The sequence below is a fragment of the Hyperoodon ampullatus genome, assembly GCF_949752795.1.
Source record: "Hyperoodon ampullatus genome assembly, chromosome: 6".
NCBI lineage: Eukaryota > Metazoa > Chordata > Mammalia > Artiodactyla > Ziphiidae > Hyperoodon > Hyperoodon ampullatus.
The window spans coordinates 113,115,505-113,142,051 of NC_136919.1; the positions used below are offsets into that span (position 1 = coordinate 113,115,505).

Here is a 26,547-nt window from a genome sequence, read left to right on the forward strand (position 1 = left end):
GCGCGCAGCCGCGGCCGCTGGGGTTGCCTCCCTCAACTGCGGTCGCGGGCGGTCGCGACTCCGCGCCTCAGGAGGGAGCGGCCGGTGGGTCTGCATCCTGTCCGTGGGGGTCGAGGCCGGGCTGCCGCGGCCGCCTCCTTCTGGTGCCTGGGCCGCCCTGAGGAGCCGGGCCGGGGCACGGCTGACTGACCGGCCCCGAGGAGCCGAGACCGCTGGAGGCGAAGGCGGAGGCGCACGTCTGGCGGTCTCCTGGACCGGGAGGAGGCCGAGGGGACCATGTCCGGGAGGAACCTCCACCTCTCCACCACCGAACGCGTCATCAAAGGTGCCAAGCGGGCCGGGCCTTCCAGTCGACCAGCGGGAAACGGCGCTCGGCCGGGCGAAGGCTCGGGGCCGGAGGGAAGGAGCCGAGGACAGGAGGCGGGAGGGCGGCGGGGTCCCTGGCGGCGCCCATCCCGGAGGAGGACCTGGAGGGGGTGTGGGAGACGGGAGGCCGGGATCCCCACCGGGGCTCCCCCGCGGGGGCGCCGGGCGTTTTCTGTTGCACCTGGACCAGTAGCTAGCTGGAGATTGCTTATTTCTCTCCCGTAGTGTCGGATTTCCAGGCAGGGTGGCGATTTCTTCTCCCACCACCCCCAAAGAGTCTGGATCCACATATTTTTCAAAAGAAACGATTCCTCGTTTCTAGGCTCTTACCTGGGGGAAGCCATCTAGGGGGATGTGGGTAGGGAGTTGAGTAGACCCTTCCAAGTCAGATCTTTCTGCCGCTCCTCTTCGGTAGGATCAGATCTTTCTTGCCTCTTCCCCACCCTTTTTTTAAGGATGGATACCACGTACCTTTTAGCCCACTTTCTTCAGATCATCACAATTCACTGCTGTTAGTAAAAGAAACAATAGAGTGAAATAAATGCAAATAAATTCATATTGTGATATTTGAAAGGGATCTCCAGATCTCTTGACACGATTTTTGGTGTTTTATTTTCCTTTTGGCCATAGAGACTTGGAGAATGATGTTCTCTGTTTCAGATGTCCAAAATAAACTAAAGTGTTCCTTACTAATACATACAGGGTTTTATATTGTAGTTGTTTCTGCCCTTAAACTAAGAATAGTGGTTTAAACATAACCACTAATTTATGTGCCTCTTTTGTTCAGACATAAGACAAGTACAACTCTTCTTTCTGAGTTTTAATACTCGGTTTGAAAGCACTATTTTGTAAGAAGGAAATATACCGAGACCAGGTGTGTTAGTGACCTCTGAATAAAGGGGTTAGCTGTAAGTGGGGAAAACTATTAAAATACTTTTATTTTTTCATTCTGGTAATTAGAAGGAGAAAGGAAACCAGGATTGGTGACAAGAAAACTTTTTTTTTAAGTGGAGAAAAATTATTGAATGTTCAATGAAGGGAGAGAATTCTAGTGTATAACTTAGGTGGTTTTTTTTCCCCCTTAAAAATTAAGCATCATAAATGTTGATTGTCTGCAGTATGTAATTTTAGTGTGTAATGTAGTTTCCCCCCCCAAAAAAGTCATCATCATAAGTGTTGATCATAAATGTTAATTATCTACACTATATAATATTTACTAAATGTAATGAGGTTTTTGAGATTCATCTACTCAGCATTTGTGTGGTATCATTAGGGGTTTAAGAGAATTGTTCATAGAACTGACAGCCCTTTAACTGCTAAGTTCTTTTGACCATTTTAATGTCAGTCTTTATAGTATATAACCCATGAAGAGTATATAACCCTCTCTTAAGATTCAGAATCTACTAAACATAATCTTTTTTGATAAATCAAGGTCATCATTATGTACATTAATTTCTGTCCTATGCAGTTAATATGGCCGGTGCATTCTGCTGTATAAGGGTGTTGGCAGTTTCCTCCTGTGCTAAAATGACTTCTCACTGCTATACCCGTTTAGTGCTTTTGTCTGTTCTTAGTTTATCTGCTGCAGTACTGCTCTCTATCTGTCAAAATATGCCCTTCTAATCTGCCACTTCTAAGCTGAAGTAGGCAGGGAAACCAGATAAACCAGAATAGTGTGTGAAGTCAGAATAAATAGGATCTGAGTGAAGCTTAGTGGTAGTCCTCAGACCTTCATGAATCTCAAATTCTGATCGCCATTGTAGTATGTAATTTCTACCATAACGTGCTGTAAGATATCAAGGAAATTTTTAAATGACCCTTTCAGACCCTTAAATATAGAAGTAAAGTAAAACAAAATGTCGCTAAAATGCAGGTGCTGGCTTATTGCTAGGCATGCCCACAGTTAAGTGAATACCCATAGTCTATATGATTCAAATTTGTTTTTTGGTGAAATTTTATAAATTACTGCATGTTATTATAAGATTACCCTTAAAAAATGAAACATAAATGATTTCAAGCCCTTAGAATGTGTGGATTTGTCTCGTATATAAAAACTTTAGTATAAGAACTTGAACACAGCAATTTTGGCTTCCTAGTGACTTACGTTGCTTTTTTTCTGGGTTTTCCTGAGTTTGAAATATTGAGGTTTATTCTAAGAAAGTAAGGTGTCACTGTATATATAGCTAAGGTCCGGTTGAACTGTACTGGGTTCTAAATCCTGATCTAATATTATCTTTTCTGGTCAGAGTTGTTTGCATTTATTCACAGCTGGAAATCTTTTTCAGAGGTGAGACCACACCCCAGTTATTCTTGGTTTTGTCATTTCCTGTTAACTTTAAATTCTGCTTAATTGTTTTGCTTGAGCAAATCTTGGAGAAGCGTGGGTGGGTGGGAGTGATTTGTATTTTGTGTCTTTTAAATAGCAACCTTCCTAAAAGGAAGGACTAGATTGGAGGTTTTACTCCTACTTCTCGGGCTTACTTGTGACCTTGCCTTTCTTTTTTAACCTTGCCTTTTTACTTAAACTCTCTCTTTTTTTGCTTCAATAATCTCATCTGCAAAATAGGGTTAATAATACCTTCTTTGTCAAGCATCTCAGCCACGCAAATGACATAACGGATGTGAAAAGCTTAAGACAAGGTAGTATTATGAAACATGATAGTAGTGTGAGACTAGATCAGCTACTTCATAAGTGGATAATAGAGAAATCATTAACATTCAAAAAATATCAGAATCGGAAAGCATATGAAATTATAAGTTAGGAAACTGTTCCCAGTCAGGAAAATACTTCTTCTACAATATAAAGGATATCTGGGTGGAATCCCATGGATAACAGCGTACAAGCCAATAGTACAGTCTGTCTAGTACTTCCCTGGCAGCTGGTTTCTCCTCTAGCAGTTGAAGGTATTTATTTTGTGTTTAAAAATATAAACATTCTTATGATTTCACTCATTCATTAAATGTTTATGGAGAGCCATCTGTAATGTACTCCTAATTGGTGCTCATTTGCTTCTTCTTTGTTTTAAAAATTAAAATTTGTGTGAGCCTCTAGAACAGTCCATATACACTGGGGGCAACACTACTCGTATCTGGAGCAGAAAACGAGAAACCCAAATAATTGCATTTTGAAAATCTTTCAGCTTGATTATTTTTCTGGTTTCCAAGTTTCTTTTCCTATTTGAAGGAATTTTTTTTCTTTGACAGTGATTTTTATAAAAAGTTTATTCCTGTAGGCTGAATCTTTTCAGAAGCAACAAGGAAATTTCACTAGGCATTACATAACAGATATAGAGAATCCATTGTCTGAGTTTGCCCTTTGGTGGCCGAATGGGTTTTAACAGATGTCAGACTTCTTTTTTTTTTTAATCATTGAATTGTGCACTTTATTTATTTATTTTTACTATTTAAAAATCTTTATTCAAATCAGATCTATGCTTATTATTTACATTATCTTTCATTTAGGATTAAAATATAATATCCATCTGTAGTTTAAATCATACTTTTAGCCCTTTACATAATATGAAGTTAAAGTTGTTATAGTTTAAAACTGAATAGAATTGGGGACATTAGATTTTTAAATGAAAATGAAAAATTATGATACATTAGAACATACATGTACACATACTACTGGACAAGGAGTGGTAGAACAAGATAAAATATAGTAATTTTCTATTTTTTCTTGTGGCTATTTTCTATATATTATAAATCACATACTTTTAATAAGTACTTACATAAAACTCTCAATTAATAAATCAAATGCCAAATGAAGGATTACAAGAAAAAAATTTTCCTGAACTTTTCACTTACTTAAACTGCATGTTTTCCTAGGTTAGAAATTATCCATGTTTAGAATATCTTAAAGTATAGATACATTTGATCCCCATATGTTAAACACTGTACAACTGGAAGTTCTCAAAAAAGAGGTAAAGAAAAAGAAAGAAATGGTACTCTCAATTTAGCTTCCCAAGAGTTAGAAGGATGCCCACAGTCTGTGCTTAGTTGTCTATATATGAAACAACAGTGTTCACACCCCTCTTACTCTTTGTTTATATCCTTGACTTTTTTATGATTTATATTACCTTTCTGTTTTCTTTCAAGGATGGAAACATCTGACTGCGATCTATCTTCTTTATTAAAATATAAATATTTTCTAGAATATGGACAGATAAGTTTTAATGACAAACAGCAAAATACAGCAACCAATATTCAATAGGTATTCTGCCACTTAGTGGAGTTTTTCAAGAAAGCAGTTCAGTACACCTTCTCAACTTACAAATGTATGTGCACTTTATTTTTATTTATTTTTCAAATAAATTTATTTTATTTATTTATTTTTGGCTGTGTTGGGTCTTTGTTGCTGTGCGTGGGCTTTCTCTAGTTGTGGTGAGTGGGGGCTACTCTTTGTTGCAGTGTGCGGGCATCTCATTGCGGTGGCTTCTCTTGTTGCGGAGCACGGGCTCTAGGCACGCGGGCTCAGTAGCTGTGGCTCACGGGCTCTAGAGCGCAGGCTCGGTAGTTGTGGCGCACGGGCTTAGTCGCTCTGCGGCATGTGGGAACTTCCCGGACCAGGGCTCGAACCCGTGTTCCCTGCATTGGCAGGGGGATTCTTAACCACTGCACCACTAGGGAAGCTCCAGACTTCTTTTCAGGAGGATGCTGATAGAGTTCTCCCATTCTCTTGGAATTCAAGTGTACAATGTACTGCCATTTGTAGCACACATTGAAGGCTGCTGGTTCTTTGATATCCTGGCACTGGGAATACTGTGGCTATAGCTTTCTTTAAAAATTTTAGGAAGAGTAGTATGGACAGAAATGGCTATTTCCACAAGTATATCCTGAACCCCATTTCAGTCCCTGGTACCTGTACCTCATTTATTTCCCCTCTGTCCCCTCTCTCCGTTTTTCATATTATGAGAATGGATTTACCAAGGATTAAAAATTTTTTTTCTTTTAAATGTAAGCGTAACCCTGCTAATTATAAAATTTGAAAGGCAAAAGGGAAGAAAACAAAGGCTTCATATTCTTTCCTTCCAGAAACTACTACTCTTAATACTTTTCATTACTATACTTTCATTAATACTTTTCAATACAGTTGACCCTTGAACAATACAGGTTTGAACTGTGGGCCCACTTATACGTGGATTTTTTTTCAATAGTAAATACTACAGTGCTACATGATCTGAGGATGGTTGAATCGAAGGATGTGGAACCACGGATAGGGAGGAACTTTGGGTATGGGGGAACCACCCGTGTATATACAGAGGGCTGATTGTAAGATGTACTTGGATTTTCTATTGTGTGGAAGGTTAGCACCTCTAACCACCTCTTTATTCAAGGGTCAACTGTATTTCCATCTACTGGTATATTTTAAATTAAAAGGAAAATGGATGACATATATTAAACCTTTTATTATGCAAATATCTCATATTATTTTAACATAAATATTGTAATTTTACCTAAATTCTTTCATAGTGGTTTCAGTCAGCATGAAAATGATTTGAAAGTGCTTGTATTCATTTTTTTTTGCGGTACGCGGGCCTCTCTCTGTTGTGGCCTCTCCCGTTGCGGAGCACAGGCTCCGGACGCGCAGGCTCAGCGGCCATGGCTCACGGGCCCAGCCGCTCCGCGGCATGTGGGATCTTCCCGGACCGGGGCACGAACCCGTGTCCCCTGCATCGGCAGGTGGACTCTCAACCACTGCGCCACCAGGGAAGCCCTGTATTAATATTTTGGTCCTTTATATTTTCAGTCATTTGATACAATGCCAACCCAGAAGAAACATTTTCAAGTATAAATATTCGATGTGAGCAAGTCATATAGCACACATCTGTTGAATTTGTCAACATTATTTAAGTTATACTTAGTTTACCATTGTAATTAACAACTGCCAAACTATAATATTTATTTTTTAATTTTTTTTTGGTGTATACATTTTTTTTTTACATCTTTATTGGAGTATAATTGCTTTACAATGGTGTGTTAGTTTCTGCTTTATAAGAAAGTGAATCAGCTATACATATACATATATCCCTGTATCTCTTCCCTCTTGCATCTCCCTCCCTCCCACCCTCCCTCTCCCACCCCTCTAGGTGGTCACAAAGCACCGAGCTGAGCTGATCTCTCTGTGCTATGCGGCTGCTTCCCACTAGCTATCAGTTTTACATTTGGTAGTGTATATATGTCCATGCCACTCTCTCACTTTGTCCCAGCTTACCCTTCCCTCTCCCCGTGTCCTCAAGTCCATTCTCTAGTAGGTCTAAGTCTTTATTCCCGTCCTGCCCCTAGGTTCTTCATGACCTTTTTTTTTTTTTTTTTTTTAGATTCCGTATATATGTGTTAGCATACGGTATTTGTTTTTCTCTTTCTGACTTTCTTCACTCTGTATGACAGACTCTAGGTCCATCCACCTCACTACAAATAACTCAATTTTGTTTCTTTTTATGGCTGAGTAATATTCCATTGTATATATGTGCCACATCTTTATCCATTCATCTGTCGATGGACACTTAGGTTGCTTCCATGTCCTGGCTCTTGTAAATAGAGCTTCAATGAACATTGTGGTACATCACTCTTTTTGAATTATGGTTTTCACAGGGTATATGCCCAGCAGTGGGATTGCTGGGTCGTATGGTAGTTCTGTTTGCAGTTTTTTTAAGGAACCTCCATACTGTTCTCCATAGTGGCTGTATCAATTTACATTCCCACCAACAGTGCAAGAGGGTTCCCTTTTCTCCACACCCTCTCCAACATTTATTGTTTGTAGATTTTTTGATGATGGCCATTCTGACTGGTGTGAGATGATATCTCATTGTACAGACTATAATATTTAAACACTGGAAATTGATGCTCTTTGAGATTCACACCTCTGAGTGAAAGTCTCAAACCTCAGAAAGGACATCTTAATTTAAACACTTAATTATTTCCAAGCAGGAATAAGATGTTCTTTTTTACCCGTATGATAATGGTTGTGATTGAAGCCTTATGTATATCAGACATTTGGTAATAAAGCTTTCTTAAGTAAAGTAACATTATCACATTTTACTGTAAAATTTAAAAAAAAAGCTATCGGATTATTGGAGAGACAAGTGCTAAGGACTCATTACTTAAAGTGAATTAAAGAATTAGTTAACACGGGACTATATTCAATATCCTGTGATAAACTATAATGGAAAAGAATATGAAAAAGAATATATATATGTATAACTGAGTCACTTTGCTGTACAGCAGAATTTAAACACAACATTGTAAATCAACTATACTTCAATACAATTTTTTAAAAAAAGAATTAATTAAAACACTTTTCCTAAGCAGTATTTGATAATAGAGTATTTTTCCATTAAAATGACATTTTGGGGAAAAGCTAATTTTTAGACATACGTCTATGAGAGACAGAATTATTCAGCTATTTCTCATATTTTTGGTCCTTTCAGAGCTTTGCTGCTACTAATGGCAATAAAGAGGTGTCTTTTAATCTTTTCATCCTTTGGTGCAATCATTAATAGAATATAACACTCTGTTTTAAAGTTTCATGTTAAATTTTAGCTTCATTTGAAATTGCAAAACTGAGGTCTAAAAATTTCAACCTAACCTAAGTGATGTCTGACTTAGTTATCCTTATAGTCTACCTAATTATTCAGATGTATGCAGAGAGAACTTTTAGTTTCCTATATTCAGTTTTATTTTGTTGGCAAACTAGATTTTTATCATGAAATCTTTTAGTTTCTTGAGTCTTTGTCTATTATTAGAAGAGGGTATAACTTGGTAATTAGGCTCTCTAGACTGGGTGACAGAAAAATATGCTATATTAGCTGGACAAGGGAATGTGTATCTTTGATGATCATTATTAGATTTATTGAATACTAAGAATTCATGATGTTTTTGTGCAGTGTCTAGACAATATCAGCCCAAGAGAGTGAAATTCTGAATGAAGTAAACACTACGAGATAATTTAAGAATTCATTCAAGAATTGCCAATGGAATCCTTGCTAAAAATGTTTAACCTGTATCTAGTTATAGTAAATGATCAGACAAATCCAGGTTATGGGACTTTCTACAAGACAAATGGTCTGAACTCTTCAAAAGTGTCAAAATGATAACAGTAAACATCAATTTTAATGGTAGAATTCTGTGGCTGTCCAATAGATTTTATTACAATGGCAACAGTGTTCTCCACACTGTCCAATAGAGTAGGCACTAGTCAAATGTGGCTATTGATCAGTTGAAATGTGGCTAATGGTATTGCAGAGCTACATTTTTAATTTTATTTAAAAAAATGTCAAAGTGATGAAAAATTAAAAAGGCAAGAGGACTATTCTAGATGAGAGAAGATGAAAGAGAAATGACAGTCAAGTACAGTGCCAAGCCTGGATTGGGAAAATGAAAAAAGTCATAGAGGACATTTTGGGGACAACTGGGGAAATTTGAATATGGAGTATATATTAGATATAGTATATCAATGGGAAATGTCTTGGGTGTGTGATATGGTATTGTGGTTATAAAGGAGAATGTTCTTATTCTTAGGTAATACCTGATGAAGTATTTAGGTTGAAATGTCATGATGTCTGCAATTCGTTTTCAAACGGTTCAGGAAAAAAAAATGTACTTGTTAAGAGAGAAAGCAAAAGTGGCAAAATGTTTACCATGGTGAATATGGGTAAAGAGCAAATGGATATTCATTTTACTATTCTTTCACTTTTTGATAGGATTTCAGTTTTTCAAAATATGAAGTTGAGAGAAAAAAGAGTACAGTTAAGAAATGCCTCACATAACTAGACTCAGGAAAGTCACTATCATATTTGAGGATTCAGTGGTGGCTTAGTGAAGGCAAGCTAAAGAGAAGAACATGAGTTTTAAAGTATATTATAGCGGGGTTCCCTGGTGGCGCAGTGGTTGGGAGTCCGCCTGCCGATGCAGGGGACATGGGTTCGTGCCCCGGTCCGGGAAGATCCCACATGCCGCGGAGCGGCTGGGCCCGTGAGCCATGGCCGCTGAGCCTGCGCGTCCGGAGCCTGTGCTCCGCAACGGGAGAGGCCACAACAGTGAGAGGCCCGCGTACCGCAAAAAAAAAAAAAAAAGTATATTATAGCTGATGTGGCGTGGGGGCAACTTGCTTAGTTGGAAAAGAGGTTGTTGCAGCTACATGATGGGTCTTGGAAGTAAGGATGGAGAAAACAAGTATACTTGACTAAGGACTTGAGAGGGTGGGTAAACTCGAAGTGTCAGAGAATGGGAAGAGGTTAAATGAAGAAAAGGAGAAGGAAGAGGAATAGCTGAAATCTATCAGTGATCAGTTGACAGTGATCTCATTAAGGAGACAGCAAGATTATTTCGATGGTTATGTGTTAAAAACAAACAAACAACTGAGGCTTAATTGGCTTATAAATGTAATCCAAAATTATGGAAAATGCAAACATTACCCAAACAGATATGGTGACAGACTTGTTCTTGTTTTTTAGAGAGATTCAAGTGAGTAAGGCGGTAGACGGATAAAATAAATATTAAAAAGCACCAATAAGGAGAGAAGATGGAAAGGATTTCCTAAGTATATTTCCCATCCCTGTTAATCATACCACTTACCCATTTAGTCACTGGCTCACATGACAAGCCTGGGAGTCAGGCCAGACTCTCCTATCCCTTTCACTTCACATCCCTTTCTACCAGAATCAGTTCTGTGGACTTCTGGTTTCTGCATAAACTTCTGCTTCATCTCCCTCTCTTACTTCTTGCTTGTACTACTGCAGTAGCCACTTGCTAGGGCTATTTAATCTAATCTCCATGCTGCCATCATGATCTTTGGATAATGTAAAGGATCATTCTTGTGCTTGAAATCCTTCATGAACGTTTCCAGACCATAGGATAAACTCTTAAGTTTGTTGATGTAGAAGTTCCTTCGTGCTAAACCTCTAACCTTGTGTTAGTTCCTCCTCGTTTCACACCCCCATTGCCAAACCTACTTTCCTACTCCTTGTGGTTCCCTAGAATGCCATGTCGTATTGTATCTGTGAATGGTCTCTTTGCATTACTTCTCTGAAGAATCTTGTCCCCCAGCTTGACTAGCTCCTATCTATCTTTCAAGATTTAGCCAAGAGGACATCTGAGAAGCTTTTTCTCCTTTACTTGGAGGTTGTATGAGTAATGGTTTTAGAACATGGGCTTTGAAGTCAGGTGAACCTGGATTCAAATTCTGCCTCGTTTGGTATCTGTGTGACCTTGGACAAATCACTTAACTTTGTTTTACCTCCGTTTCCCTATTTGAGGGAGAGGGATAATAAAACTTAGCTTGCAGGATAGTTGTGAGGATGAAATAGACTCCACAAAGTACAGTGACAGGCACATAGTAAGTGCTCAGTACATGTTAGCTGCTATCATCATCATCAGAAGAATTAGATATTGCCTCCCATGTGCTCCCATGAGCAGTCTCATTGCTTTACAAATTTCTTTAAATATTTTTATTTTATTTTATTTATTTATCTGGCCGCACCGTGGGGTGTGTAGGATCTTAGTTCCCCGACCAGGGATCAAACCCACGCCTCCTGCATTGGAAGCGTGGAGTGTTAATCACTGGACCTCCAAGGAAGTCCAAGAACTTTGTGTTCTTAATGTTGAATACAGTGCCTAGCACATAGGCGCTTAGTAATTGTTTAAGTGAAAGCATAAGAAGCTTATTTTATTGAAGACGGTGTAGGAAAGAACACAGGCGCTGCTAATTACTAGTTGTGTGACTTTTGTCATTTGTTTTCCTTGCTTCAAGTTTAAAATGGGAGATAACAGTACCTACCTCAGAATTTAAAGATTGTATTTCATATTGTACAATATTATGTAGAGTGCTTAGCATAGTGCCCATAGTGGGTGCTTAATAAATGTTAGCTGTTCTTTATTAAGTGAATTCTTCTTGAATCTTGGTGAGGTCTGACAGCAGGTCTGTTTGACTTTAAGTGGCATATGTGCAATGATAGTTTAGCAGTGTTATATTTTATATTTTCCAGCCTTAATCTCCTTAGCTTTTGAAAGGACTTAAACATAAAATCCTTAATAAAAATGGTAAAAATTTCCTTTTCTATAGTATAGATAGAATTTTGGAAATCATGTATTCAGAAACAGATATTTGATGAATTCCTACTTCAGGCAACACATTTCTGGTTATACTCAGAAGCTTAAATACTGTCTTGAAAAGTACTCAGTATAGCATATGATAACTTCCCAAAAATGTGACAGAAAATTAGAACTCTGGAGCTTCCTGTGACTAATAACCACCGGGAAGAGCAGATGACTAAACCGTGGACTGTATCTCGTAAGAAATGTTTGCTCCTTCACTCTATAAATTGATAATCCTTTCAGGTTTAAACTTTAATGGTTGATCAGTGGCCTAACGAGGTAAGACTTAATTTGTGTTTTTTTGTGTGTATGCCTAGGTACATTTTATTCTTGTGACCTAAGGCTTTGTGGAAGTTTAAAAATAAAGTAAGATCATTTTAATGAATGGCCAGAGTAATAATGGTAATTGGTGGATTTATTCATGAAAGCAAGTTAGTTGTTTTTTACTATTGTGCATTGTTTTATTGAACACATATGATCACTATAAAGATATTGTTTCTGTCAGACTAGTGAGTTCTGTGACTATCAAAGAACAGAGGGAATAATCTGAAAGAGCTATTTCAGATGATTGAAATAAAATTATTTGTTCTGATTAGTTATGAAAGGACCTGAAAGGTACATATGACTTTCACTAATAATATCTAATATAACCTCTTAAGCAGTGTTTAACTGGTTCATGATTGGACACGCAGGTGAGTAGATTAGGAAATAAGTCTGCAGAAGTAGGGCAGGCTTGCTGGCTTAAAATAGGAATGAAAGCAGGGTTATTTGCAGTGAACAGAGATAGCTATTTAGGTAAATCCTAGTGTCCCGTGAGGATAAGACCACACAGTAAGCTAAAAATAATAGCTTATAGGCCAATAACTTTTAAGGGTTAGCTTTCATACTTACTGTAGGATTAAAGTGGTCGTCACCAATGTGGTCTTTCTCTTTAATGCAGTTCTGCATCAGATGTTGGGCATATGAAAATATGTGTCATTTATGTATTGGATGTATATTGAAGCAATATACTGAATTGAATTGAATTTGACCATGGAAAGGCTGAAGAATTTCTTCAGTGTAGTTTAGGAACTTAGTTTTAAAAATTTATTAATTTTTTATTTTGATAATTATAGATTCACAGGATATTGCAAAGAAAGGTACAGGAAAGTCCTATACATCCTCCCCTAGGTCTGTTCCACAATGTCAGTATCCCACACTACCACAGTACTATACCAAAATAGAAATTGACATCGGCACAATCCAGATAGCTTATTCAAGTTTCACCAGTTATACATGGACTTGTGTGTGTGTGTGTGTAGCTCTGTGCAATTTCACGTGTGTATAACTACCACCACAATCAAGATACTCAACTGTATCATCACCACAAGACTCTTGTGTTACTACCCCTTTGTAGCCACACCCATCCCCTTCAGAAACTCATTTTTATAGTTTGCTTATTGTTTTGAATCATGTGCAAACCTGATTTGATTAGGGCTTTTGCTTCTGAGTTGGAAGCATTGTAAAATAATCTTTATTGCAATATAGGTAGTCTAACAGCAACTGACTCATGGTAAAAACTAGGTTAAAATGTGTTAGCAGTTTGGGAGCACTGAAAACTTTCTTGGCTAAATATATATAGACTTAGAATGAAGATTCTGAACTCTGGTTACCAACCAGAATCACCTGTGGAGCTTAAAAAAACATGAAGAAAACATGGGTACCTTGGCCTCATTCCAGATAAATCTGGAAAGCAATGTTGAATATAAAAATGCAAGTTACAAAAGGATACACAGGGACTTCCCTGGTGGTGCAGAGGTTAAGAATCTGCCTGCCAATGCTGGTGACGTGGTTTCGAGCCCTGGTCCGGGAAGATCCCACATGCCACAGAGCAACTAAGCCCGTGCGCCACAACTACTGAAGCCTGCGCGCCTAGAGCCCGCGCTCTGCAACAAGAGAAGCCACTGCAATGAGAAGCCTGCACACTGCAACGAAGAGTAGCCCCCGCTCCCTGCAACTAGAGAAAGCCCGCGCGCAGCAACGAAGACCCAACGCAGCCAAAAATAAATAAATAAAAATTAAAAAACAAAAGCACAGTGAACTACTGCTACACACCCATTAGAATGGCTGAAATTAAAAAGACAATTACCAAGTTTTAACAAGGATGTGGAGTGACTGGAACTCTCAGGCACTGCTGGTGGGAATGTAAAGTTGTAAAACTACTCGGGAAAATTGCTTGACAGTCTCCTCATATGTTAATTATACACCTGTCATACATCCCTGGCATTCCACCCCTAGGTATTTACCCAAGAGAAATGAAAATAAGATTTATCCACAAATGTTTATAGCAGCTTTAGTCATAATAGTCAAAACCAGGAAATATTCAGCAGGTAAATGGATAACCATATGGTATATCCTCACAATGGAGTACTACTCAGCAATAAAAAGATACAAACTACTGATATATGCAATAGCACAGGTGAATCACGAAATCATTATGCTTATGAAAAATACCAGACACAAAAGACTATACACTGGACAGTTCCATTCATATAAAACTAGAAAGTGCAAATTTATGTGTAGTGACAGATCAGTGGTTGCCTGGTGCTGAAGGCAGAGGACAGGATTCTTCAGGAGTAATAGAAATGTTTTATATCTTGATCGTGGTTGTGGTTTGACAAATAGAGACATGTCACGTTTTATCGAATTGTATACTTCAGTGGATACAGTTTATTGTACCTAAGTACACCTCAATAAAGCTTATTTTTAAAAAAGAAGTTATGGATGCTGTACCCTAAAATTAACACAGGATTTAGTGCAGATGACTTACTTTGGCTAAAACAAGATTGCAGGTTGATAGACTACTGCAAAATTGAATTGAAAACCTGAAAGAAGGAAATAAATAGAGACTCCCTCTGAACTAGGGATTAGTAGTTTGCTTTAGAAGGATACAGTTTACTTTGAAACATTGCCTAGAGTTGAAATGCCTCCTTTTAAAAGTATGCTTTAGGGATAAAATATTTGCACTTTATGGCTAGCTTCAATACATGGGTGTATTTTTAGTCATCTTTTATACTTATTAAAGAACTGCAAATCACACAGAAGGACAAAAGAAATGAACAAAGGATATGATGTGTATAGATAATTTATAAATGAATAAATTCAAATGGCCAATGAACATGTGAGATTATAGATGTATGGACAAAGATATTTGTTCCCACATTATTCATAATAGCAAAAATAAATAAGAATAACTGCATTGTTTAATAATAGCAGATTAATTAGGTGAATTATATTATTTCCATGATGCAAACTTTGAGAATTATATTGTAGAAGAATGTTTGTTGGTGTGAGAAAATTTTAGTAGTGTAATACAAAATTCAAAAGACAGATTACCAGTGAAGGATTCTGGAATATTTTTCAAAAGACAGATTACTAGATTGTATACTACAGCTGATTATAAAATAATATATTTCAATATTAAAAATATTAAGATACACACCAGAATTTTAACAGTGGTTATCTTTGGTTGATGGCATTCTAAGAAATTTGTTTTTGTTTTTATGGTAGTTATTGTTTTTTGTGCTCGTTTTTAAAAATTTTTTAAATTGAAGTATAGTTGATTTACAATATTTTGTTAGTTTTAGGTGTCTAGCAAAGTGATTCAGTTATATATAATATATTTATATTTTTATATTGTTTTCCATTATAGGTTATTATAAGATATTAAATATAGTTTCCTGTGCTATACAGTAAATCCTTATTTTTTAAAAAAATTTTATTTATTTTATTTTTTGCTGTGTTGGGTCTTCATTGCTGTGCGCGGGCTTTCTCTAGTTGCGGCGAGCAGGGCTACTCTTCGTTGCAGTGCAAGGGCTTCTCATTGCGGTGGCTTCTCGTTGCAGAGCACGGGCTGTAGGCGTGCGGGCTTCAGTAGCTGTGGCACGTGGGCTCAGTAGTTGTGGCTCGTGGGCTCTAGAGCGCAGGCTCAGTAGTTGTGGCGCATGGGCTTAGTTGCTCCACAGCATGTGGGATCTTCCTGGACCAGGGATCAAGCCCGTGTCCCCTGCATTGGCAGGTGGATTCTTAACCACTGCACCACCAGGGAAGCCCTACAGTAAATCCTTATTGCTTATCTATTTTATGTATAGTAGTTTGTATCTGCTATTTAAAAAATTCTTCTGCATTGAGTATATAGTTTCTTTGATGTAGAGAAATAAAGAGTAGCTTGAAGATTAGCAGAAGGTTGAACATTAATACTATAGTATTCATTATACTGTTCTTTCTATTTTTGTAAATTCTTTGAGAATTTCAAAAAAGTTTTAAAATAGCTTGAAAACCTTCACTTTATTTATAGCACTGTATGAGCCATATTTATCAAGCGTAGCTCCATTTATGAGGCTATTTAATGGCAGGTTAAAGGGTCTTTAAGCTTGATTTTAATAAATGCATAGTATAATAAAAATTTATTCACATTAAATACAAAGCAAATTATCACCTCTAACTGCTGGCTGATTTAGATTTAACTTCCAAACAGGAAGAGATTTTCAGTTTTGACACAAAGATCTGTTGATGATGTATTGAAGATCCATTAATGGTCAGTAATCTTTGGGAATGCCCTGGCAACCAGTGGTTAGGACTCGGTGCTTTCACTGCCTGGGCCTGGGTTCAATCCCTGGTCGGGGAACTAAGATCCCGCAAGCCGTGCGGCATGGCACCCGCACCCACCCCCCCAAAAAAATCAGTGATCTTTCTAGCCTTGTAGAAACAGGTGGTGAATTTTCCTCTTTGACATCCAGCAATACTGTGATTCCTAGGTGAGTTGCAGCCAAATTGGATATTGGTAGTATTTCTCTTAATTAATTCATTTATAATGAGTTATATACATTTCTAAATTCTGATTTTATTTATTTTTTGGATAAATAATACGGTATAAAATTTTAAAAGGTGTGTAGCAAAAAGTCGTCTTCTATTCCCTGACTCTGAGCCACCAGTTCTCTACCTTGGGGATGTTAAAGCCTACCACCAAAGACCACCAGGAACACATCTGTATCGTAACAAAAATAAGTTACATTTAGCTTGTTGCAGCAAGGAATAACATATACTAAAATAACTGTGGGGCATCTCAGAATGAAGGAGTTAGAAAGGAGGATATACAGGGTTTTAGGAACTGAGACTGGTCATAGAGTGATTTTAGGGTGGAAGTTAGTAGTCTGGGCAGGGACTGGCTGGAATATGTAATTTAGGTGAGTTGCTGGAATGGTCAATGGTTTTATCTTTAGTACACCCGAGTCCCTGAGGAGTTACTATCAGATCAGTTTGTCTATGGTACTAGAACATAATGAGCCGATGTTAAAAAAAAAAAAGGGCTTCCCTGGTGGCGCAGTGGTTGAGAGTCCGCCTGCCGATGCAGGGGACACGGGTTCGTGTCCCGGTCCGGGAAGATCCTACATGCCGCGGAGCTGGGCCCGTGAGCTATGGCTGCTGAGCCTGCGCATCCGGAGCCTGTGCTCCCCAACGGGAGAGGCCACAACAGTGAGAGGCCCACGTACCGCAAAAAAAAAAAAAAAAAAAAGTTAGAGCTTAGATAATCTGTAATGCATACTGTGGTTTGGTTTGGTTCGCTTTATCTGACTTTTTTTTTTTTTGGCTGTGCTGGGTCTTCGTTGCTGCGGGCTTTCTTTAGTTGCGGCGCGAGGGCTTCTCATTGCAGTGGATTCTCTTGTGGAGCATGGGCTCTAGACACGTGGGCTTCAGTAGTTGTGGCTCGCGGGCTCTAGAGCGCAGGCTCAGTAGGTGCAGTGCACGGGCTTAGTTGCTCCGCGGCATGTGGGATCTTCCTGGACCAGGGCTCAAACCCGTGTCCCCTGCATTGGCAGGCAGATTCTTAAGCCCTGTGCCACCAGGGAAGCCCTATCTGACTTTTAAGTCAGTGTTTTTCTGAGCGTTTGGGAGCAATTTGTAGTTTCTGTTTCAATTTTTACTCTTTGCTTCTGATCATTTGTTAACTAAGCCAGAGGATTTACCATTTAGGGTAAGTGATCAATCAAGATCTGTATCTTTGTTAGATAGGCTGTGAGTGTTTATCAAGCTTTTGATGGTAGTAATTTTGACCTCTGTAAGCACCAAGCCATTTTTTTTCTTTTTCTTAGATGATTGTTTTTTGAATCACCTGGCATGATAATGGCTGACTGCAGCATTTAAGACTCGAGATCACACACATGGCATCTGTAGCAGACAAAACCTCAAACAAGAATTATTATTAAAGTTTGAAATAATGTCCCATATATCCCGTATCTATTTGGATCTTCCTTTGGTAACCAAATCATTTTTTCCCCTTTAATTTGGATATGGATTATTCACCTTTGCCTGTGTCTAAAGAATTAGTCTTGCATTTGGTGATTATCAAGGATAAAGGTCTTGGTAGTACTAGGAATAAAGGTCAGGGTGTTTATTGACAGTCTAGAATCTTGAACCAACAGAGAGAGAAGAAATAGCCAAGAGAATAAAGGGCAAAATCATGGAAACTGCACGGTAATCAGTGGCTTCTGGCGTCTGAGAGATTGTGTTCTGTTGATCTTGGCCGTAAATGGTCTATTCACATTATCTTCTGCTTTTGGACCAAAACAATTCTGGAAATCCTAACTCAGACGCAGTGTCTGGCCATAGCAATGATGTCAGTAATACACATAATTAATTTGTTCTCTGTAGTGTTAATAGTTACAAGTACATGATACATACCTTAACAGAAGTTCTTTTGACATGTCTCCACAAGGCTCAATTCTTGATATTTAGATTATCACTGGGAGCTTTAGGTGAATGTAAGGAAGAAGCAGAAACTACTGTTGATGTTGAATCTGTAGGTTTTAGTTAATTTATTATTATTAACCAGCCTTATCAGAATGGAAGAGAGTGGAATCTTCTGTTAAAGTACATAATCAGTTTTATAAGGAGTCAGTCATTGATTATTCTGAAAGTAAGAATATGTTCTGAACAGAGAAGGACACTGACACATCTCCAGGCCTTCGATTTATCCTATAAAATATAAAATGTATTAAGAATTTCACCAATCCAAGCTTATTTAAACCTAGAGATAAAATCTTTTTGTAGACAGCTATTGTGTCATTCTTGGTATATCAATATATCTGTAACCTGAAAGTTGTACAAACATTGAAACATATCTACTTTTAACACATTTTACTTACACATGATTAACTTAGGAAGGCTGTACTCTTTTCATTCATTAGTTTTTTTTTTTCTTTTTACCCTATTTTTTTTTTTTTTTTTTTTTTTTTTGTGGTATGCGGGCCTCTCACTGTTGTGGCCTCTCCCGTTGCGGAGCACAGGCTCCGGACGCGCAGGCTCAGCGGCCATGGCTCACGGACCCAGCCGCTCTGCGGCATGTGGGATCCTCCCAGACCGGGGCACGAACCCGTGTCCCCTGCATCGGCAGGCGGACTCTCAACTTCTGCGCCACCAGGGAAGCCCCTACCCTATTTTAATAAAGCAAAGAGCTCTCACAATAGTTTGAGTTAGTTAAAAGTTGGAGAATGCCAAACAGAGCTAATAATTTCTGTAATCCTTCAAAAATATTTTTAATAAGGTAAAGGACCAAGTCTTTGTGTAACTTAGTGTAAACCCAAAGATATTGTAGGTGTGAGAAACATCTTCACAGTTTTATTATTCTGAATTTGGAGAAGAACAAAATCAAAGAGAATTGTTATGTGACAAAATATTAGCTGTGACTATCCAAAGGTGAGAAGTAGTCACAGGCAGTATCTTTAAAAGCACAACAATAAGTGACAGTGTTTATTAGGAATGTCAACTTGTTTCCAAAAGTAATGAACTTAAAAAAAAAGATTTATGAGTTTGTCAAAAAGCACAGAGTTAATAGAATATTTTGATGATTTAAGGAATGTCTTCCCTGGGCACAGAATAACTTTGCTCTTTTAGCAGAAAGAAAACAGTTTTACTCTGTTTATTATTCATGAAAGAATTTGCATTAAAAGGATTTATATTATTCCTTATGAAAACCCCCTCACATCTGACCAGTTTTGTCAGAAATTTTAACGTATTTTCTTTCTCCCTTCAAAGGTTTTTTTTGTTTGGTTTGGTCTGGTTTGGTTTTTGTAGCTACTACAAACCCAGACAAATAAAGTATACTAATTCTCATACTGTCTACCCTTATGGTATGCTGTCTCATTTGTCTATCACTATATTCTGTCACATTTTGGCACGACCAGAAATTTCTCTTTCTTCCCCCAGCTTTATTGAGATATAATTGACATATAACATTGTGTGAGTTTAAGGTGTAGAACGTGTTGATTTGATATATTTTGCAAAATGATTACCACAATAGCATTAGCTAACAACGTGTAACACCATATAATTACCGTTTCTTTTTTGTGGTGAGACAGACATTTCTTATTTTAAGACAAAATTATTCTCTTTATTTCTAGTTAAGCAAAAGCACATCTGATACCATACATTCACATTCCCCTGTCTTCACACACATTCTTTTACATTCATTCAAAATCAATAACGGAAGACATTGTTAAGAGTTAAAGGTTGAGGGACTTCCCCATGGTCCAGTGGTTAGGAATCCGCTTTCCAATGCAGGGGACACGGGTTCAATCCCCGGTCGGAGAACTGGGATCCCACATGCCACAGGGCAACTGTGCCCGCGAGCTGCAACTACTGAGCCTGTGCACCACAAGTAGGGAGAAGCCCGCATGCCTCAACGAAAAACCCCACATGCTGCAATGAAGGTCCCGCCTGCCGCAACTAAGATCTGATGCAGCCAAATAAATAAATAAATAAATATTAAAAATATATATATATATAAAAAGAGTTAAAGGTTGAATGAGAGGGTAATTCTGAGGGCGTTAGAAGTGAGTAATCTTATAACTTCCAAAGAGTTACAAATTGTAAGGGCTTTCCTTGTTTCTTAAGGATTAATTAATCTCTAAATTCTCTTTAGGGTGAGGCCAATTAGTCTTTTCTAGGTTTTGTATCTCCTAGGCACATCAAAATAGGGACTAATTGCTAGAGATCGGGGAAGACTACATAAGCCTGATTTCTTCAATAAATGTTCTTTTTTCATGGGGTTTGGGAAGTCTTTCAGGGAGGCACTTTTAGAATTTGAATTGCATTTGGAAGCCTCCTCATATTAAAGAATGCAGACCACTGGGTATTTAGAATTCTGTTTCCTATCTTGTTTTAAGGTGCCTCTCAAATAAACAATTTTGTTCAGGTTAAAATTTCCCCAAGAGGACTTCCCTGGTGGCGCAGTGGTTAAGAATCCACCTGCCAATGCAGGGAACATGGGTTCAAGCCCTGGTGTGAGAAGATCCCACATGCTGCGGAGCAACTAAGCCCGTGTGCCACAACTACTGAGCCTGTGCTCGAGAGCCCGTGAGACACAACTACTGAGCCCGTGTGCCACAACTACTGAGCCTGTGCTCTAGAGCCCGCGAGACACAACTACTGAGCCCTGGTGCCACTACGGAGCCTGCACTCTAGAGCCCGCGAGCCACAACTACTGAAGCCCATGCGCCTAGAGCCCGTGCTCCGCATCAAGAGAAGCCCATGAACCGCAATGAAGTGTAGCCCCCCACTTGCCACAACTAGAGAAAGCCCGCGTGCAGCAACAAAGACCCAACGCAGCCAAAAATAAATTAAAAAAAAAAAAGGTCTCCAAGAGGCCATTTGTAATTTTTCCTTGGTGAAATTATGGCGTTTATTGAGTATATTCATAATCTGAAAATGTGAAGGAAGCAGATAGAGGAGGCACAGAGGAGGCAAAGATTCAGGCTGAGAAAACACCATGTGACCTGCAACGATTGTTAAGGATGGCACTTTTGCAGCCATATGTCTCCAGAAGACATGAAGTGATACCAAAGATAAGCCGTCATCAATTGAGGGCTGATCAGAGCCTCAGCCCCAGACAGAACTAAGCAAAACACTTCTCAGGATTGTAAGGACTAAGGAAGGTCCTTAGGAAGTTTTAGAAAAATTGACCCAATGCAGAGTTTGCCTAAAGATACTGGTCTAATGAGACCTTCTGAACTTGTCAGCCTTTGGGGCTGGCTGGAAAATACACTTATTAGGTCCTAGTCTGTCCTCTGCCTATGGGCCTCCTCTTATAGATGAATGACACTCAAGATACTGAACAAGCAGACAGATGATAGGAATGCTGTTAATTAGGTAGAAGCCAGATTTCACTCCTGAACAGAACAATCTGATAAGACTGAAAGTCAGAGGACCCACGTATCACCTTAACCCTGAAGTGCTTGGGAAAATTATTGAAGATCAGGTAGCTCACTCTAGTAGGCAGGGTGGCCTTGAGCAGGTGGAAATCAAGTGGCCTCATATGTGCACACTGTTACAAAGTCATGGGTCTCCCCAGAAACAAGGTCAGCTGAAGGATTTATTTATAGTTAAAGAAAAAAAGTTAAGTTTATTTAACTTGCTGCAACAAGCAGAGAGAACTAGAGGAAATAGGGATCTTCTCTATAGGGGGAGGCAGTTAGGAAAGGCTACTCATTGGATACTGTTGTTAGATGAAGGACTATTGTTGGATTTTAGGGTGGAAGTTTGTAATCTGGGCAAGGACTAGTTAGAATTTGTAGACTAGATGAGTTGCTAGAACTCATGAAGTTCTAGTGTTAGATCAGATCTAGTGTCTATGCAGAGTTACCGTTAAATTAGTTTGCCTGTGGTCTTATCTTGAAACATATGGATCTGAAGCATCTGGTATTAAAAAGAATTTGAGGGCTTCCCTGGTGGCGCAGTGGTTGAGAGTCCGCCTGCCGATGCAGGGGACTCGGGTTCGTGCCCCGGTCCGGGAAGATGCCACGTGCCGCGGAGCGGCTGGGCCCGTGAGCCGTGGCTGCTGAGCCTGCGCGTCCGGAGCCTGTGCTCCGCAATGGGAGAGGCCACAGCAGTGAGAGGCCTGCGTACCACAGAAAAAAAAAAAAAAAAAAGAATTTGAGCTTAGATAGTCTGTGATGCATGTTGTGGTTTGGTTCGGTTCACTTCATCTGTTTTATGAGTCATAGTGCAGTTATAAGTTGGGACTTCTGTTTTGATTCTGAGAGGCTGCTGGTGTTAGTTTCTATGTGTATAAAAGTATATTTGTAATTGTTGAAAGGCTTTAGGACAAAACTTTGACTTCAAGAATTCAGTATTAGTTTTCTATTGCTGTGTAACAAATTACCACAAACTTAGTGGCTTAAAACAACGTTTTTTTAGCTCCTAGTTCTGTGGGTCAGAGGTACGTTCGTGGCGTAGACTTCTCAGGGCTCAAAGGCTGAAATCAAAGTGCCTACCAGGCTGAGTTTACATGTGGAGGCTTGGGGGAAGAATCTGATCTTTAGCGCATTCAGGTTGCTGGCAGTTCCTTGTGGTGGTAGGAGTGAAGCCCTTACTTTTAGCTGGGGGCCACTCCCAGCTCCTGGAGTCTGCCTTCATTCCTGCTCTGTGGCCTGCTCTATCTTCAAGCTAACAATGGAGAAATTGCACATCAAATCCCCCTCATGCTTCAGCTCTCTGAACTCCTATATCTGACCTCTAAATCCAGATTAAAAGGTCTTCTGTGATTAGGTCAGGTGCACCTGGACAGTCTCCCTATTTTAAGGTCATCTGATATGGGACCTTAATTATGCTTGCAGACTTCCTTCCAGCAGTACCTAGATGATTGTTTGATGGAGTAACTGGGAGAAGGTGTGTGTATACCATGGACCAGGCATCTTGTGGGGTCTGCCTTCTGCTCACCACAGTGCCTCTGTGTGTTTTGAAGCATAAGCCACAGAATTTCCTCTTTGTCATCTTAGTAACTCTTGGTTGTTTATAGGTGTAACTTAAATTTTAATGTTGCTGGTAAGAGTCAGTTTGGGGTATAGCTCTGCTCATTTGAGAAAAGTCTTATTTATGTATAAAACGGATTAACATAAGGAAAGTTATTGCCAGTGGGATTGCCTTTCTTTTTGCCCTTGGCATCTGTTACTTTTCTTTTAATAAAGTTTTTTATAAAAACATGGAAAAATGTAGGGCAGAGCAGATAGGAAAAAAAAAACTGTCTGTAGTCCAAACACTCTTGTTTATATTTTCATCCTTTTCTTCCAATTTTTTTCTTTTTTTTGCGGGCCTCTCACTGTGTGGCCTCTCCCGTTGCGGAGCACAGGTTCCGGACGCGCAGGCCCAGCGGCCATGGCTCACGGGCCTAGCTGGGCCCAGCCGCTCCGCGGCATGTGGGATCCTCCCGGACCGGGGCACGAACCCGTGTCCCCTGCATCGGCAGGCAGGCTCTCAACCACTGCGCCACCAGGGAAGCCCCCTTTTCTTCCAATTTTTATTGTTCAATTAAAAGAATATCATTATGACTATATAGTGTACAAAATAATTGTATACTGACTTCTTATATACATTTTTTTCTGATTATAAAAGTGATACAGGGTAATTGGAGAAAGTTTAAAAATAGGCAAGTCGGAAGAATAAGATAATTTGGAATCTTGTTACCTAGCACTAATACTTGGGTATATTTCCTTATTGCCTTTTCTAATGCATTATTTAGTCACAATTTAGATCATATTGTATGGATTTATTTTTAAACAGAGTTAAACACTGGACCACTTGTTAATTTTAAATAAAAGGTATTTGGCATATTACTTATCACCTATGAGTTTTTTGTATCCTAACCTTTAAAAGTGACTTCTTTAATTCTGTGTGAGTTTTAGATTCATAAATATGCCTTTTATTTTTAAACTTTTACGTGTGTATGTACATATACGTATATTTATGATCAGTATCTTATGGGGGAAAAAAATAGAGAAAGCATTCCATTGTCAGTTCAAATTGACTCACTCCCTCAGGATCCCTGACAGCTGAGTTTTCACTATACCTTATGTTTTAATAACATCAGTGGACCAAGGACATCAGCGTTTCCATTGGCTCTTCTTCCCTCTTGCTTTTTGAGACAAGATACCATGGCTCTGGCCTCCCTGTGGGGAATAGCAGCTCAGGAGAAGAAAATGCTTTGAAAAGAGGTCTTTAAAGAACATTCCAGACGTAGAGAGTGAAAGAGAGCACCATGTGCCTCCTTTCCCCTCTTCTCTTGGCTTCTCATACTGACTAGAATGCCAAAATGTCTCAGCTGAAGGTGCAGCCTGGTATCGGGCAGTATTTCCCTGCTGAAACATTGATAGACTGGGCACTCGCTATATGAATTTTTAAAGAATATAGAAAATCATTATTTGAGTTACTTGTTAATGAAAGTAGTTTGTTTTATTACTTACTATCCTTCTGTTTTTGAGGAGAGAGGTGAGGTAAAGACAAATATTTTGTTTTGTAATGTTCCTTGCAAAGTGTCCAAAATGTGATTTGGATGTGGTCATCAACCATGTCAAGAATGATTCTATTTTAACAGTGGCATGAAAAAAATCATTCTAGAAACACATTTCTTAGGATTGGGAAGGAACTGAAACATAGAATTTACACATGAGTGGAAGTTTGATCTCTGAGTTACATAATCTTCCTGAAATCAACCTAGACTTCTGAATCTGGGGTTCAAAGTGAATAAAGCTAGACTTGAAAATCTTTGGTATCATGACTTCTGCAGTTTTTTCCTTAATTTTAATTCAACTCTGGCTGGGGTCAGCTAGGCTCAAGTGTTTTTGCATTAAAAAGGTTTTTTAAAAAAATTATTGACGTATAATATACAAAAGTGCACAGATCCTAAGTGTACAGCTTGATAAATTTTCACAAAGGAAACATACTTGTGTAGCCAGTATTCAAATCAAGAAAATAGAACATTACCTACAGTAAGTGTTGAGGTAATTTTCTTTCAAGAAGGCTATGTAGGTGATATATTTTCTGAGTCCCTTTGATTTTGTGAATGTCTTTCTATGACCTTCACATATAATATAAAGTATTTGGCTGAGTACAAAACTTACCAGTTACAACCTTTTCTCCTTAGAGTTCTACACATATTCCAGTGATGTTAGAAATCTAATATTCTAGAAAAAAAACTGTAGACCATCATGATTTAAGTTTTTTCTTTATCCTTATAATTCAAAATTTTTTCAAGAATGTGCCTCCTGATTAGTTTTTCCTGAAATGCAGCAATTCAATGTGTTTAAATAAACCTTTCTATATAGCTCAGAAAATTTCTAATTTATTTTGAGTATTTTTCCTGTTACATTTGTTCTAGTTTAGTTTTTCAGGAATATCATTAACCTCTTATTTGGGCTCTCCATCCTCTATTCTTTGTATGTCATTGTCTCTCACCATTTTCATATTTGTCCTTTTCCTTTGTATTCCAAAAGAACTTCTCTAGTTTGTCTTACATATTATATACTTTATTTTTATCAGTTTCATTTCTGTTCTTTGCTCTCTCCTAGCGTTCTCCTAGAATTGTTACACAGTCAGTTCTGTTGTAATGATTGTCAAAATTCATTGAATTCTATGCTATGTAAAGATGATTAAGCAAAAAAGCATATATCTGATAAAGGACATACTCAGAATATATAAGAACTTTTATCAGTCAATGGAAAAAATATATTGAATAAATTTTTAAATGGACAAAAGAATTGGTTGATTAGACATGTCCCAAAAGGAAGATAGCCAGATAGTCAGTAAACAAGTGGAAGCGTGCTCAGCATCACTATTCACCAATGAAATGTAAATTAGAACCACAAAGAGATAGAAGTAGACACTCACTATAATGGAGTAAAATTTAAAAGTGACCAATACTAAGTGTTGACAAGGAGTAGTTGGAACCCTCACACCTTGCTGGTGTGAGTAAAATGGTATAAGACTTCGATGAACTGTTTGATGAAACCTGTGCCTACCCCCCTAACCTTGCATTCCCAATCCTGGGTGAAAGGGGTGCTTACATCCACCATAAGACAGATAGAAGAATGTTCATAGCAACATTATTCATAGTAGCTCAGAATTGGAAAGGTTATCTAACACATTTTACTGCCCCTAGCCTTATTAATGCAGTCGTGCTTAACATGTAGCCATCTGCTTTTAGTTTAATATGTGCTATTAATGAAAATTTATGTAGGGTATCCCCCCCAATTTTCTAATTTTTGAAATGTTTTTCAA

At 38.5% G+C, this 26,547-nt stretch overlaps 1 protein-coding gene across 4 annotated transcripts in view; it reads left to right on the top strand.

Moving 5' to 3' along the window:
• Window positions 1-276: 276 nt before the first annotated feature.
• PPP3CC (protein phosphatase 3 catalytic subunit gamma) overlaps window positions 277-26,547 on the top strand; it is a gene marked incomplete at its 5' end in the record, with an annotated part of 89,598 nt that continues 63,327 nt past the window's right edge. For all 4 annotated transcript variants that reach the window (XM_079706504.1, XM_079706503.1, XM_079706502.1 and 1 more), the window contains one exon: window positions 277-325. In XM_079706504.1, the coding sequence (XP_079562630.1) occupies window positions 277-325 (49 nt within the window). The remainder of the gene's footprint in view (window positions 326-26,547) is intronic.